General features: G+C 39.0%; 1 protein-coding gene across 3 annotated transcripts in view; it reads left to right on the top strand.

The window, feature by feature from the left end:
* The window catches only part of LOC113527434 (poly [ADP-ribose] polymerase tankyrase-2-like), a 40,891-nt gene extending 25,351 nt beyond the window's left edge, over positions 1 to 15,540 (top strand). The window contains exons 19-27 of one of the 3 annotated variants that reach the window (XM_053238618.1): positions 1,652 to 1,895; positions 2,745 to 2,827; positions 5,646 to 5,766; positions 7,977 to 8,074; positions 8,451 to 8,525; positions 8,634 to 8,739; positions 9,972 to 10,158; positions 10,326 to 10,482; positions 11,715 to 15,540. In XM_053238618.1, the coding sequence (XP_053094593.1) occupies positions 1,652 to 1,895; positions 2,745 to 2,827; positions 5,646 to 5,766; positions 7,977 to 8,074; positions 8,451 to 8,525; positions 8,634 to 8,739; positions 9,972 to 10,158; positions 10,326 to 10,482; positions 11,715 to 11,774 (1,131 nt within the window). In that variant the 3' untranslated portion in view covers positions 11,775 to 15,540. The remainder of the gene's footprint in view (positions 1 to 1,651; positions 1,896 to 2,744; positions 2,828 to 5,645; positions 5,767 to 7,976; positions 8,075 to 8,450; positions 8,526 to 8,633; positions 8,740 to 9,971; positions 10,159 to 10,325; positions 10,483 to 11,714) is intronic. The other 2 variants (XM_026915245.3, XM_053238619.1) reach the window with 2 other exon arrangements.
* The last annotated feature ends 1,008 nt before the right edge of the window (positions 15,541 to 16,548 follow it).

Here is a 16,548-nt window from a genome sequence, read left to right as displayed (position 1 = left end):
TGCATAAGAGGCGTAGCTTTTTTATTTCCACGCATAAGAAGTGTAGCTTTCATATTTCCACGGATAAGAGGCGTTGCCTTTGTATTTCCTCACGTAAGACACGTAGCTTTCGTACTTCTACACGTAAGAGGCATAGCTTTCATATTTCCATGCGTAAGAGGCGTAGCTTTCGTACTTCTACAAGTAAATGGCGTAGCTTTCGTACTTCTACACGTAAGAGGCGTAGCTTTCATATTTCCACACGTAAGAGGCATAGCTTTCGTATTTCCACACGTAAGAGGCATAGCTTTCGTATTTCCACACGTAAGAGGCATAGCTTTCGTATTTCCACACGTAAGAGGCGTAGCTTTCGTATTTCCACACGTAAGAGGCGTAGCTTTCGTACTTCTACACATAAGAGGCGTAGCTGTCGTATTTCCATGCGTAAGAGAATTTGTACTCCCAGCATTTGAAGGTGAAATTGTATGTTAGAAGTGATTCGGACAATAACACATATTTAGATGTTTTATTATTCTTATTCTTACACGCACTTGGTTTTACTCAGCAAAATTCTGTTATCTGAGACAAATGTGAGATTTGGACGCTAGCACTCACTAGCAGATTTCATGTCTGTGCTATTTGTTTTTATTTGTAGTTGCCTGGCAACCTGAAAGAGGAAAAAAAAAACTACTTCCTGCTGACTTATTTTTAACACAAAAGCTTTCATTAGGTGTGAATGCTGTAACTATAGTGCATGCTACATGCTCTGAATTCCACCACCTGCTGCACTACACACATCAGTTGAGCTGCGATCTGCTATCCATAGCCCGGCTTTTACTGACCGGATTAATTGACACGGACGACATGTGCACTGCTAAACCATTAAATCACTCTGCTGCTCATTACATGCTGTCACCTAGCAGTTTAACAGTTTAATCGAGAGGAAATAAAGACGCTAGCCAGACTCGAATATCTTTTACTTGTGACACGAGGACTAGCCGAAACATTTGTGAACATCTTGCTGACTTTTTGTCGAAGGTACAAACACTATGCACTAACATTAATGATTTACGTGACTTTAACTAGCCTAGTCAAGGTTTCTCGCCAACCGAAAACATCGTACCGGACAAGCACACTGGGGCTTTTACTAGCCCTGTGGTTGGTAATAAATTTATGATTTGTCCACACCTGAGGCATGCAGTTTGCAGAATGCTAAAGCAGTAGCTATGAGCTTCTCTTACTTATTAGCTAGATTAGCATCCCAGAGTGAGTGCAAAACTAGATGCAAACTTGAGACACTAAAAATGTCTCCAGCTACATATTTGAGTACGTTTTTAGTAATGGGAACATTGTGCATCAAGTTAATCTGTTTAAAATTGTTTGGATCAGTTTGATCTGAGAGGAACTAAAATGTCTGCTCTTTGTAAATCTGAAACGTGTGTGACTGTAGTAGCTGTCACATGACCACCATCTCTTGTTGACACTCCCATCATCCGGAGTATATACAAACATGACCAATGCTTTTCTTAAACATAGCCAATAATTCCGATGAACGCAAGAAAGTGTTTTCAAATGAGTAAAATGTAAAGAGATGGCATGGGTCAGTGTGACATATGTTACGTAACATCATCTCACTCTTCCTCCTTCTCGTTTTTGTGTTCTCTCGCTCCAGGCCGATGATGTGCGCGCCTTGCTGACCGCGGCCATGCCGCCATCTGCATTGCCGGCCTGCTACAAGCCGCAGGTCATCAGCGTGTCAGCCTCCGCTGGCGTGGCGACGTCTGACCACTCCTCTGGTGCTGGCTCCACCCCCCAGCCCTCCACCTCAGGTTTGGAGTCACAGGATGGCCACTTGCCCGAGCTGCTGGGGCCATCAGGGGGCGAGGGAGCTGTGGGAGTGGAGAAAGCCGAGGAGGGTGAGTGTGTGAGGCTCGGATTAGCAGTAATGGGTTTAGTGCGGTGCTTAGCAATGACCCAATGTCCCAAATACCCAGACGTAAGAGTACAACTGTAAAAGTTATTTTGAAACCCACTGTACATCTTGGATACATCTTCTATGCAGATGGACCTGATAGCAGGTGTGTGAGTGTAACTAATGCTGCGTTCAGATGGTGTTCAGTTCACTGTGTTTCTGACAGGATAAATAATACTATTTATATTTATTTTCTAATAACTCTGAGTGAGTTCAGGATACAAAGTTCATGTTTCTTAATATAGCATATGTAGGTATTAAAATTCAATTTGTGGACAATGCTAAGTTTCATTACAGTGTAAGTCTTTTTCTTATTATTTTTATTTTATTTCTTCTTTTTTTATCTGATTTATTTTTTTATCTAACTCTACCGGCACTAATTTCTGCTCTTTTCTTCAGTCCAGTGCTGTACAGTGACACTTTTAAACACTACTAAACCGAGCATATTTATGTATCCGTTTATATTTTCTACAGCTGAATCCATTTTTATGGTTGTTTTTAATTTATATTTAATATTCCTATTATCTAATTGCCTCATTATTATAAGGTTCTATCTAGGTTAAGAATGAATGGGAGATAAAACTTCATAACTGGCCTATTGTTGGCCTAGCTAGCTAATTGTGTAACTAGCTAGCATGTTTCCCAGTTGCCTAGCAACAGTGCTCTCTCACCTTTAGCTACAAGTTTCATGTGAAAGCATAAATTCACATTTTTCAAAAATTATCTCTGTGATATGAATATGATTGATTGTTTATTAGCAGAAATAAGCCAAGTACGACTTCTCTCTGGACAGGTGCAGCCTTGGAATTGAGTATCAGCCAATTTCTTCATAAGCTTGGATTGGAGCATCTTCTGGAGATCTTCGACCGAGAACAGGTGCAACAAACTTTTTCTTAAAGCTTTGCAACATAAAACCACACGAGTGGCTACTTTATTTCAAATCCATAACCAAAGCCTGGTAGTAAACCTGATAGTTATTTAGATCACTGATCCAAAAACCTTATAGCGCAGCCACGATGGATGGAGTTTTCATAATGATACACTGTTCCATAAATACCAGACATCATCATAAATCCACTCACCGTCCAATTTATTAGGAACCTGTACAAATGCACAAAATCAGCCAATCAGCTAATCAGCCAATCATGTGGCCGCAGTGCAATGAAAAAAATCATGCAGATGCAGGTCAAGAGCTTCAGTTAATGTTCCTGTAAAACATCAGAATGGGGAAAAAGTGTGATCTCTGTGACTTTGATGGAGGCATGGTTGTTGGTAGCAGATGGGTTTGAGTATTTCAGAAACTGCTGATCTCCTGGGAATTTCACACAACAGTCTCTATAGTTTACACAGAATGGTGTGAAAAACAAAAAATATGGTGTGAGTGACAGTTCTGCAGGTGGAAATGACTTGATAAGAGAGGTTAGAGGAAGCTGGCAAGATTGGTTCAAGCTGTCAGGAAGGATATAGTAACTCAAATAATCACTGTTTACAACCGTGGTGAGCAGAAAAGTATCTCAGCATCCACAAAACATGGAACCTTGCGGTGGATGGGCTACAACAGCAGGAGACCACATCAGGTTCCACTCCTGTCAGCCACGAACAGCAATCTGAGGCTGTCATGGGCACAGACTCACCCAAACTGGACAACTCTGGTCTTTTTCCAGTCTTTAGCTGGCCAGTTTGGGTGAGTCTGTGCCCATGATAGTCTCAGATTCCTGTTCTTAGCTGATAGGAGTGGAACCTGATGTGGTCTCCTGCTGTTGTAGCTCATTCACCTCAAGGTTTGAAGTGTTGTGGATTCTGAGATGCTTTTCTGCTCCCCACGGTTGTAAATGGTGTTCGAGTTACTATAGACTTCCTTTGATTCTCCTCTGATCAGCCTGTAGACCCTCCACACACAATGTTTTTTTTTTGTTTGTTTGTTTTTTGCACCATTCTGTGTAAATTCTAGTGACTGTTGTGTGTGAAAATCCCAGGAGATCAGCAGTATCTGAAATACTTAAACCAGCTCATCTGCTACCAGCAACCATGCCACAGTTAAAGTCACTAAGTATCACATTTTTTTCTCCATTCTGATGTTTGATGTGAACATTAACTGAAGCTCTTGACCTGCATCTGAATGATTTTTGAATTGTGCTGCTGACACATGATTGGCTGCTTGGATAACTGCAGAAACAAGCAGATGTACAGGTGTTCCTATTAAAGTGACCAGTGAGTGTATGTTTAATTTACTGTCATACGGGGGTTTTGGAAGGCTTCAGATGCATATATCTGTACCATGTGATTGAACTGAGTTACATTAACACAATTTATTTTCGTACATCCAACATGATTCGATCACGTATTTTCAAAGCTCTGAATGAAATCGAACTCGGTGCTTTCACCCGAACTGAGGATTGAATCCATGCTCCTGGCGTTCTGTAACAGCTACACTATTATAAAACATGTTTTAATCATGTTAATTTAATACTATCATTCATAATGTAATTGGTTTACATTAATACTGTGTAACTTGATCACACACGCTCTACGCAGTTCAGTCTAGTAATTAGAAACGTGTTTCCGTTAAGTTTAGTATAAGCAATGAAATCACGTTTTGATGAGAAACTTAATATTTTTATGTCATCTATACATAATATAATTCTCTTAAATCTGACCAACCACATATTCTATTGTTTTTTTTCTCAGTATAGAGAAATTTGTATTTGTTGTAAATGGTCCCAACATCTCTCAGGGTATAAGGAAGGCATGTATCGAGACTGTTCTCTGTTCTCGCACCCAGGCGGTGGAATGAACTTCCCCTAGATGTCCGAACAGCTGAGTCACTGGCAGTCTTCAAACGACGTCTAAAGACTTAGCGCTTCCTAACGTACTTAAAGTAGCACTTTATACAGTACTGTGCAAAAGTCTTAGGCATGTGCAAAGAAATGCTGTAGAGCAAATATGCCTTCTAAAAGAATGAAATTAAATGTTTCTACATTAAAAAAATACAATAAAGAGCAGTAAACAGTAATAAATGAAACAAAGTCAATATGTGGTGTGACGATCTTTCGCTTTAAAAAACAAAAATAGTATTCTCAGGTACAGTGTGTGGAGTTTTATAAGGAAATGAGCTGTAAGTGTTACTGAGCATCTTGCAGAAGCAGCCACAGTTCTTCTGGAGACTTTGACTGTCACACTTTCTTCTTATTTTTGCAGCGAAACCCAGCAGCCTTCATTATTTTTTTTTTTTTTGAAAAGTGTCTCTTATGTAATACGCTGCTTTCTTTACTGACATCCAAACATTTTTCTGTAACATTTAATATTGTGCTGGAAAACTAATGTTTGGAAATCTAACATGTTTTTGTACTGAATCAATAATGTAGAAGTCATCAAATAAAAATCTATAACAAAGTTTGTACTAAATAAAATAGGGTGCCAAGACTTTTACACAGTGCCGTATTTAAAAAAAAAATTGGATTGTGTGAGCGCTTGTTACTATATTACCTCTCCAACAGAGTTTTTGGACTGATGGTGTTGTTAGTCTGTGACCTGGCGAACCAGCATCAGGATGTATTTATTGATAGAGACTCTGAAGTCGCTCTGGATGAGGGCGTCTGCCAAATGCCATAAATGTAACTGTGAATGTTGTAAACTCTGTGTCATTTGATTTCTCCTCTCCTCTCTGGTGGTTAACTCGGTGCTCTGTTTAAAGATAACTCTGGACGTGCTGGTGGAAATGGGGCACAAAGAGCTGAAGGAGATCGGCATCAACGCTTACGGCCACAGACACAAGATCATCAAAGGAGTGGAGAGGTTCATTACCGGACCTCAGAGTAAGTGTGAGGAATTCTACACTGCGAGGTTTGCCAAGATATGAATCTCAGACTCAGACACTGCGCCCACAAACTCTCTGGTGCTTACTGTACACTTAGATAGCCAATACCAGAAAGATTATATAGTATATCTACAGTATAGTTTAATATTGTGAGTATAATATGAGGAAAAAGGTTACAATACTGGCTGAATGCACAGACTGGAAAAAGCAGCATTGGCATGTCAAAGGGAGGAATTTGTATTTGCTGGATTTGGTGTAATTATGTTTTAGTGCAGATTTCCTGTTGGAGGAAAAGCTTTAAGTTCAGCTTTTCTCCACCATTACATCATCACGCTGTACGTGGAATATTAGAAATAAAACTATTCTCATTATATTGTGATATTTTTCTTGAAATCAGTGGCCATAACAATTTCATTACTACTGATAGAAGCAAAACAAAAGGTGAAACAGGAGGAACTGGCATCCAAGGAAACTCACAGATCAACAATATGGAATGAATAGATGGATGGATGGATGGAACAACCCTGAACTACTTATCATTCTAGTATAAGGATTATGCATGTATCATTATTAGTAATAGTAGTTGTATCATTGGTGTGTATTATGTAAGGAGTAAAACAGGAAGTGCTTTTATAGGAACACAGTCAACAACACGGCGGTGTAATGTTTCTCAATGCGAAATGGAGTTATGCTGCGTTCGTGATGCCTTGTGAACGATAATTTGCGGGTTGTAAAGAAGTCATTTCCCATCCCGGGTGATTCAATGTGTGAAGTGGGGGAAAAAACATGGCCGTCTCAACGAAAGCGTGTCTTTTGTTTGCGCTGTCACAGCATAAGAAGATAGTTTAACCGCACTTTTACAGGCTGGAGTAACTCTTCCTGCTGTTCTACTCTCGTGAACTGTAAACATTCATACAGTATTTTGGACTGAAATTGCAGCACAGCAACAACAGCAGACAATAGCGAGTAGAGTTAGCGAAAAGGTAGCCAGCGAACATTAGTTATATGAGTGATATCTGTAATGTTGATGATTACCTTCTCAAAACAGTGATTAATATGGCTAATGTTATAGATTTAATGTTATAAATGTACTGTGTCTGTATATTAACTGATCTAAAGCCAGTACTGCTATAAACTCATTTAAAAGTAGAGAACTTCACACTGAGGGACTTTACACTGTTCGCAGTGTGAGCGGCCATGTTGATTTGATGTCACTACCTTAACAGCGAAGGAACTGGTAGTTGAGAAGACTAACCCAAGGTGACGAGATGAAATTTGAAGTTGAGGGGGAGTTTTCAGAGGCTTTTACTGGCTGGAGGCGGAAAATTACAAGTTGCAACTTCGCCTCGAACGCAGCATTAATGTTAGCTCCCCAAACTTGATTATATTCCTATAATACTTGATATACCACAGCAATCTTTCCTACAATTACATTGTTTAAAATTACAATTACATTTATTAAAAATGACACATCATACTGTTGATCAGTTTAAAGTTAGATTTAATGTTGTGGAACGTCCATCCCGACAAGTTAGTTCCTGTTAGCACTTACGTTATAGCCGCTATAAACAGTCACATTGTCTTGAAGTTACTACAACAGAAAAAAATGTTGTCATAGTTCCCAAGAAACCACAAAGCCCTCCTTCCTTAGACTTTCATGCATCAGAAAACTTAAATGTACAGCTTTATCTCTAATTGTTACAAAGCGCTGACACTGGAGACTCCTTCCACTACTTACTGGATGCTTCACTGTATCTATTTTTCTTTGTTAAACAACAACAATAACAAGAAGTTAGGTTTAGATTATGTGCTGCATTTGTCGTACAAATCCCTGTGAATGAGCCGTTGCTATAGAAACGATAAGGTATTAGAACGAGCGCATTGATGTAAATAAAGCTGTGGTTTGGGTTTGGTTAATTAATGAACAGTAGAGAATTCAACAGTGCTCTAGGATAAGTGGTAATAGTGTTATGATGATTATTTAACTGCAGATCGTGCAGTTTTATGCTCATATCTCCAACCAGGCATGAGTCTGTTATACAGACACACCAGTGATAACTCTGATGAATATGAAGCTGTTGATGAAGTCTGTATGCAAAATTTTTTATGTGATTGTGTATAACTTTGCAGTAGAGCAGCCATTGTGTTTATCTGGATCACACTGACAGGCGGTTTTAAATGAACCCTTTTCTCTGTGCTCTTATTTAGGTTTGAATCCCTATTTAACTCTGAACACGGCCAACAGTGGAACTATACTGATTGATCTGGCCTCGGACGATAAGGAATTTCAGTCGGTTGAAGAGGAGGTAACTTTTAAAACTCATCTCAAATGCTGCGTGGTTAGGTTTGTGTAAGAGGCACACTATACTACACTATAGTCCTATTCAGATTAGATCAGTTTTACATGAGGAGGAAGAGTAAAGTAATTATTACTGGAGTATCACTGGGATTTTAGTCCCATCTGAATCTGTCGTGTAAGTAAATTTTTTTTTTTTTTTTTTTTTACGGACTGCACATGCACATGTCTTACCTCAGTTGGGTATTCCAAATCTGGCATGAATATGTATAGCGTGAATGATTTTACCCAGTCAAACATCAACTAACATGATGCCAACAGGCATTATGTCAATAAATATCCACTTCGTATCACATATTCTGTGTGTGTGTGTCATCTTTAAATAGATGCAAAGCACAATTAGAGAGCACAGAGATGGTGGTCACGCCGGAGGAGTTTTCAACAGATACAACATTGTAAAGGTAAAACTGGATCCTTAACCTTTTTCATTTCCTGCAAAGGTAAAATCTACTCCTGTGTGAGTTTGGAGACAGGCTTGTGATTGTCTGTTTTGGCTGTCCTGTCTACAGATCCAGAAGGTGTGCAATAAGAAGCTGTGGGAGAGATACACACATCGCAGGAGGGAGGTGTCCGAAGAGAACCACAATCACTCCAACGAGCGCATGCTGTTCCACGGTGAGGCTTTCAGCCACTGTGTCCAGCAGCCAATGTCCCATTGATTAGTTATCCCATACAATTGCAGTTTATTTTTAAAAACCCAGTATTTTTAAGCTTCATCATCATTATTAGCAGTTTAAACTCCATTTATTGCTTAAGCATTCTACTAAACGCAGGTAAGTGTTTAAATAAGGAAGATGTTAGTCATTAGTCCATTTCCTGTGTCCAGAGTGAAGTTAATCGTCATGGTTAGTTTGAAATTTGGCTTGATTCGCTTTCACACTAAAGTAGACTCAAAAGAGGAAAAAAGCATTGAATAAAAAAAACTCTTTTATTCATTTTTTAGATGTGCAGCAATGCAAAAAAAGTAAAATAAATAAAAAAAAAATCTGGGAGCATTCACAGCAAGAAGCTGGTGCTTAATAAATAATTCATATATAATTATAGAAATAAGTAGTTTAAACATTACTTTTTTTTTCTTTGTACTTTTTTTTTAGCTCCACAGCTCTGTCCTTTGGGACAGTTTGTGCCTCATGGATCAGTTTGACACATCGCTTCCGAATGCACAGAATATTTGGTTCACTTTCTGCAGTTTTGTTGATTCAGAGTCATGTTCTCACTGCAGTTGAACTGCTCTGCGTTTTGCTTGGAAGCGGACAGAGACTTTATCTCTCGGTTGTCTCGGTTGTTTTGTGATTGCTGTGTTCTCACCTTCCTAAAGGAAAAGCACCGAGACGGTTAAAAGCATCTGATTCAAATGGAGTAAATGCTGCATATCGGGACGCTCCCTAAGAGATATTGGGACTGCAGCAGGACTGCAGCGGTACAAATCATTTTAACACTTTTATTTCACCTGGCTGCTCTCAGATGAGCTGAACATCATGTCTAAATTAAATTGGACTTTAGCAAGATCAAATCCAGACAATGCTCCAGCCATCAGTGCTCAGGTTTTCTCCAAGAGAGCATAATTAACCCTGATGGCTTTCGTCAATTTCCTGTCGATAAGATGAACGCTAGTCAATCACGAGTATCTGTTAGCTGTATCTGTTAGTATACAATAGGGTGGTTAGTGCTCTTGTTCAAGCTGCTGCATGAGCAGTGTATTGAAAATTGCTTACCTTTGTACTTTCAGGGTTCACAGGAAATAAATTTTTTTAAAAAGTGCTCTCCAAAATCAAATTAACTCATTTACTCTCTGACAAGACTTATAATAATGCTTATGTCTAAATATTTGGTTCTCGATCCTGTAGGTTCTCCATTCGTAAACGCCATCATCCACAAAGGCTTCGACGAGAGACACGCCTACATCGGAGGCATGTTCGGGGCCGGGATCTACTTTGCCGAGAACTCCTCCAAGAGTAACCAGTATGTGTATGGTATAGGAGGAGGCACTGGGTGTCCTCTTCACAAGGACAGGTCATGCTACATGTGTCAGAGGTGAGACTTCGGCTCAGTCAGATTGACATCATCTGCTGGCTGCTCATATTTTTAAGGACGCCATGTTGCTGAAGGACAGGTTGCATCTCACTCATGTTAAAGAGGAACATTCATACAGTAGTAGTAGATGTTTGTATTAAGAGTGCTTTGTCTCTCTCTGGCTCCAGGCAGCTGCTGTTCTGCCGCGTAACTCTTGGGAAGTCCTTCCTTCAGTTCAGTGCCATGAAGATGGCTCACTCTCCACCGGGGCACCACTCGGTGTCAGGCAGACCCAGCGTCAACGGCCTCGCCCTCGCCGAGTACGTCATCTACAGAGGAGAGCAGGTACTGTAGTCTTCCTTCTCTCCTCACACTGCTAGAGCAGTGAACAAACTGAAATAATCAGCAGATAACATGAAGTCAAATATTCAGTGCCTTTCATTCTCACTGGCATCCTTTATAACAGCAAACAAAAATAAAATGTTTAAAATATAGATTACATACTATAATTCAAAATGTCCAATCAAACGATAGGAGAAACTATTTATCTTTTCATTAGAGGTACCTTTTTAAATAATAGAATTAATCTCTATTAATTAAACTATTTCTCTCAAAGATATATGTGCCACAGTTGTTGATATCTCTGAAGAATACTTTAAATAAATGTAATTTATTTTAAATGGATTGTCATTCTTTAAAAAAAAAAAAATATATATATATATATATATATACACACACACACACACACACACACACACACACACACACACACACACACACACACACACACACACACACACACACACACACACATATATATATATATATATATATATATATATATATATATATATATATAGTCTCAAGCAATTCTGTTGTTGCGTCTAATCATGTCCTGTTTCTCTGTGGTATAAAATCTCATCTATTACTATGAGAAAAAAATGTTTAAAAAAGGCAAGAAAATGCACAACCTAAAGCATGTGTTGGGAGAAAACATGTTAAAATAATGGTGAATTATTATTTTAATTAAGTGAAAACTAAAATTATTTTTTGCTCATTATCACGAGGGGTGCCAATAATTCTGGAAGGCACTGTAAGAAAATTAGACGCCATTACACTCTAGAAGTACTGCATATACAGGATATCACAGTCGTAATTCTACATAAACATAAACAGTATTGGATATAGAGTTTGATTTTTTTTTTGGCTGATGGTTTCTTAAAGCACCAGCCATAGAGCAGTAACTCACACACTGGCTTTCCTCATGCTTCATCACACATCCAATCATATAGGAGCTGTGCTCACTCACCCAGCAGTGGCTCTCTGGTCACCCTGGGATGTGAAAGAACCTTCCGGTCATTTCTATTAAACCTTAAATGCTGCACATTGGTGTCTCACAGGAATATTCTCTACAAATAACTCTACAAATATTGTTTTAATGAACATAGTTCTCTAGCCTTGGCACTGCTGTTTACATCCCAGCCCTGCTTTTTGTCCTGTATAGCAATGTCTAAATGCAAAATTGTTTTTTTTTTTTTTTGTTTTTTTTTAATTCTCATGATATTGTTCCTCCTCAGGCTTATCCTGAATATTTGATCACCTATCAGATTATCAAACCGGATGGGAGTATGGATTAAGACCCCGACTCTTCAGAAAGGACTGTTTTGCACACTGCATGCACATTCTCATTAATACACTGTATAGAAATGTTTCGTTCCATCTTTTCTACTTTCCTTCCTTCGCACTTGATATTTATCATGTTAAACAGTTAACCGTCTACTCAACGTGTGCACTGATAACTGTCCTTTCCGCAGCAAAAGACCTCATACAGTCAGTCGCTACCACTGTAAATCCAGTTTTCAAGAAGCCTAATGCATCACAAATGTGGCTTATTTATTTTACACAACTGTAAGACAACTGTATATATTTTTTTTTGTACCAGCATGTCGATTTATTGATATTTGTATTATAAAGATTCTATGCTTGGATGATGTATTGTATAAAATCTATGCCAGTTTCAGAGGTACTTTTGGTTCGGAGGTAATCCGGTTAAAGCTACAGGATGTAAGATTTTGGAATTTCACCCTCTCTGGGGGGAAAAAAAAACTTTGCAGGCTACTTGTGGAACATTTCGTAATGTGGGTCGGATTAATCTCATGGCTGCGAGTGCCAGGTCATACGCATTCAGATAAGTTGTACGGCTAAATAACACCAATGACGCTCAAGTATTTGTGACTCTCAGGATATCGGTATCTGCTCTTATCGTCGTCTGCTGAAGTTTACAGAAGTGCGTGAGCGCAGGGTAAATGCGGAGTGATCAAACTCTAGCTAGCTAGCTGAAATATAGTGTAGAGAGCAAACCTATAAAAAGTGGCCAATTATTTATCGTAACTGAAAAAACATTTGGCAGGAACCAGATAGTGTAAGCATGCTAGCTAAAACCAACATCAGATGATCAAGCCAAACGTTCTTGGTGTCAGCTTCATTCCATTTCAGTGGTGCTGTTCTCTGTTACATGTCCTGCACATAGACAGGATGGATATCTGTCAAGGACAATCTCAAAATTATAAAAAAAAAAAACAGAGAATTTAAACTCGTGTACCAGGGGACGGAGGAAATGGAGCATATTCTGCATTTCAGTATTGTTTTAATGCACCTTCAGCATTTCCTCTTGGCTGCTGGTTCAGCATTTTCTTCGCTTTTACCAACAGCAGAATTTACTCACAACACACTCGCCCTGCGTAGCATCAAGTAAATTATATATGAACGTATATAATATGAGCACCTGATTCATGAAAATGGTGCACGTGTTGTTAGTTATTTAAACACAAATTATGAATCAGCTTCAGCTGCATGGACGCTAACTCCCACCCACTGGGCTCTGATTTAAGTGTCATTTGCACAACATGCCTCAGTTTAATCTAATATACAGTACTGTGCAAAAGTCTTAGGCACATACAAAGAAATGCTGTAGAGCAAAGACGCCTTCAGAAAGAATGAAATTAAATGTTTCTACATTGAAAAAAATACTATAAAGAGCAGTAAACAGTAATAAATGAAACAAAGTCAATATTTGGTGTGATGATCTTTCGCTTTAAAAAAAAGAAATAGTAGTCTCAGGTACAGTGTGCAGTTTTATAAGGAAATGAGCTGTAAGTGTTACTGAGCATCTTGCAGAAGCAGCCACAGTTCTTCTGGAGACTTTGACTGTCACACTTTCTTCTTATTTTTGCAGCGAAACCCAGCAGCCTTCATTATGTTTTTATCTGAAAAGTGTCTCTTATGTAATACGCTGCTTTCTTTACTGACATCCAAACGTTTTTCTGTAACATTTAATATTGTACTGGAAAACTAATGTTTGCAAATCTAACATGGTTTCATACTGACTCGATAATGTAGAAGTCATAAAATAAAAATCGGTAACAAAGTTTGTACTAAATAAAATAGGGTGCCAAGACTTTTCCACAGTGCTGTACATGTAATTGCATTAAACACACCTTAATTGGCGCATGTGTTGCTATAGTGAGCCAATAAAACAACAGCAGGCTAGGCTGATTCAAGGAAATAAAATGTCGTACGAAAAAGGGAGGGGGAAAGGTGGTGAGGTGCTTTTGTGTGTGTGTTTTTTTTTAAATATAGCTGCTTTAATGAAACTGAACCACAATTCCAACCTCACCTTTGGATTGTTACGTGAACACTATTTATAGCTAGGATTTTGTTCGTTTTAGAATAGGTCAGCTTTAATTACAGCTTTAATTAGAGCAAGTTTCCATCCTGAACAAATAAACGCATCCTTATTTCATATCAACAAAATGCTGAAAGAAGTTAATCAACCGACCACAATGAATAAAACTGTGTCTGGTGTGTTTTAGTGTTGATAGGATATTAAACATAAGTATAATAACATCATATTATGACATGCAACTCTACTTACTCTTCATGCTACAGGCTACTTGATGATATTGATTTTGATTATTTAACTACAAATCAAGCGTTTTGGTTTTTTTTTTTAAGAATGTTAAATTCGTACGCTCAAATTTCCACACGTCGACCAATCATCGGTTTAATTTTACCGATACACCAAAGATGAAATGGATGAATAAGGAACTTTTGATGGAATTTGCGTACACTCGTCTTTCGATCCGATTTGCCTGTAAACAACTTGAATAAGGGCCTATGAGAGCAGATATTGAATGGTAGATGTTTACATTTATAAACAGCCTTCAATAAATTGTAACTCTATCGAGTATGAACTTTTGTCTAGGTTTTTTATGTGGCTAACTACTCCGATAATGACAGACGACGTTTCGTTTAATTCTGATTGCTAGTTAGCCAGCACTTAACTAACTAGCAGACCAGCTAGCAAGCAAGCCCTTGTTGATGTTAACAAGGGTGTGTGGAAAACAGTATTGGGAATGCAGAGATAGTTTTCACTGAATCCTTTCCTCCTAAACATGGTGGACAGTGCGTCTTAACAGTAGCTGAGTTACTGACATTAGCTGACATTAAGAATGACATGACTCAAGCAACTCTTACGCCGTTGTCACGTAACGTCTCTGATGCAGCTTGTTTGTTATGCATGGTATTCTTTGTAATGTCATGTTTGGGATGCTTTGCTTTATGCTTCTTCAGTGTTACATGGCAGGGACAATAAATGGAAAACAAAAAAGGTGTGTGTTTGGGAATTTGTTTAATGTACACAACACACAAGACTGAACTATACATTTAGCAAAATAGTGTCAGTATTCCTGACGTGAAGCGGTGGCGCAGTGGGGAGCGTTGGTGCCGGTGTCCACGTGGGTTTCCTCACACTACGCAAAAACATGCCAGGAGGTGGACTGGCTATGCTAAAGTGTGAATGAGTGTGTGCACGATGCCCTGTGATGGACAGGCGTCCCAGCGTTCAGTGTGTGTCCCCCCACCTTGTGGAGTGTTCCTGGGGTTGGCTCCGGATCCACTGTGACCCTGACCAGGAAAGTGCTTACTAAAGATGAATGAATGATGGACTTCTTAAAAAGAGGGCAGCAGTCATCTAGATTTTACTTGCAACACAGGCCACCATTAAGTTCAGCATAGACATGGGCTTGGGATTTTTGTTTAATCCTACTCGTCTGCTGTTTTTGTCTGAACCTGGCTGTGATATTTTTTTTTTTTTTATTGTAGTTGGTTCTATTTCATCATTAATCACAAGGATAAAGCAGTTACTGAAGATGAATGAACAAATGTGGTAAACGTCACGCAGTGCTGTGCTGGTACCCAAGTGTTAATAAAGCCCTTTTTTAGTCTCGCAAGCTTCATATACACTATACGGCCAAAAGTATGAGGACACCTGAGTATCACACCCATATGTGGTTCTTCCCCATTCTGTTACCACAAAGTTGGAAGCACACAATTTTATAGAATGTCTTCGTATGCTCTAGCTTTACAATTTCCCTTCAGTGGAACTAAAAGGCCCAAACCTGTTCCAGCATGACAATGCCGCTGTACACAAAGCGCGCTCCATGAAGACATGGTGTGCCAAAGTTGGAGTGGAAGAACTCGAGTGTCCTGCACAGAGCCCTGACCTCAACCCCACTGAACACCTTTGGGATGAACTGGAACACCGACTGAACCCCAGACCTCATCGCTTGACATCAGTTCCTGACCTCACTAATGCCCTTATAGTTGAATGAACACAAATTCCCACAGCCACGCTCCAAAATCTAGTGAATAGCCTTCCCAGAAGAATGGAGCTTATTATAACAGCAAAAGAGGGACTAATCTGGAATGCTCTGAAAATCTCAAAAAGCACATACAGGTGTGATGGTCAGGTGTCCACAAACTTTTGGCCGTAATGTATCTGACTGCATGAAAGCAAAAACTACCCGTTCCACTGACTTTTATTGTGTCCTGCAGGAATCCAGTTCTGATACACGCTTCCAGTAGCAGCGTGTGTAACTGAATTGGATAAAGCTACTGCGCCCAAAAAATATACCAAACATCAGTCCTGAGTGTGTTATCTTCCTTTTTGAGGTCCTTTTTTGCGTCACAATTTAATCACTCCTCCTATAATAATAATAATAAGAAGAAGAAGAAGAAGAAGAAGGAGTAAGTACCGATTAATATATTGAATGAACAATTGTTATAACTAGTTAACTCTTTCCCATTTCCTGTTCTCTTTTAACATTTTTAAACATTTGTGTGATGTCTGTGATTCCCCCATCAACTACTCATCTGTTTTCCCTGAAAAAGCAATAAGAATGTGATGAATACACAAATGACTCAAGGCAAACCAAACTGCAAGCGTGGAAATCCTGGAACAATACCCTGATGACAGACGCTCCATCTCGCTCGACTCCACTCCAGGCTGCTGTTCGTTCCGTTCTGACTGTGGACTGTTCAATCTTTAATGAACTCATCTGTGAGCTTTCA

This window comes from Pangasianodon hypophthalmus, chromosome 12, assembly GCF_027358585.1.
Source record: "Pangasianodon hypophthalmus isolate fPanHyp1 chromosome 12, fPanHyp1.pri, whole genome shotgun sequence".
NCBI lineage: Eukaryota > Metazoa > Chordata > Actinopteri > Siluriformes > Pangasiidae > Pangasianodon > Pangasianodon hypophthalmus.
This window is presented reverse-complemented; position numbering and strand designations above follow the sequence as displayed.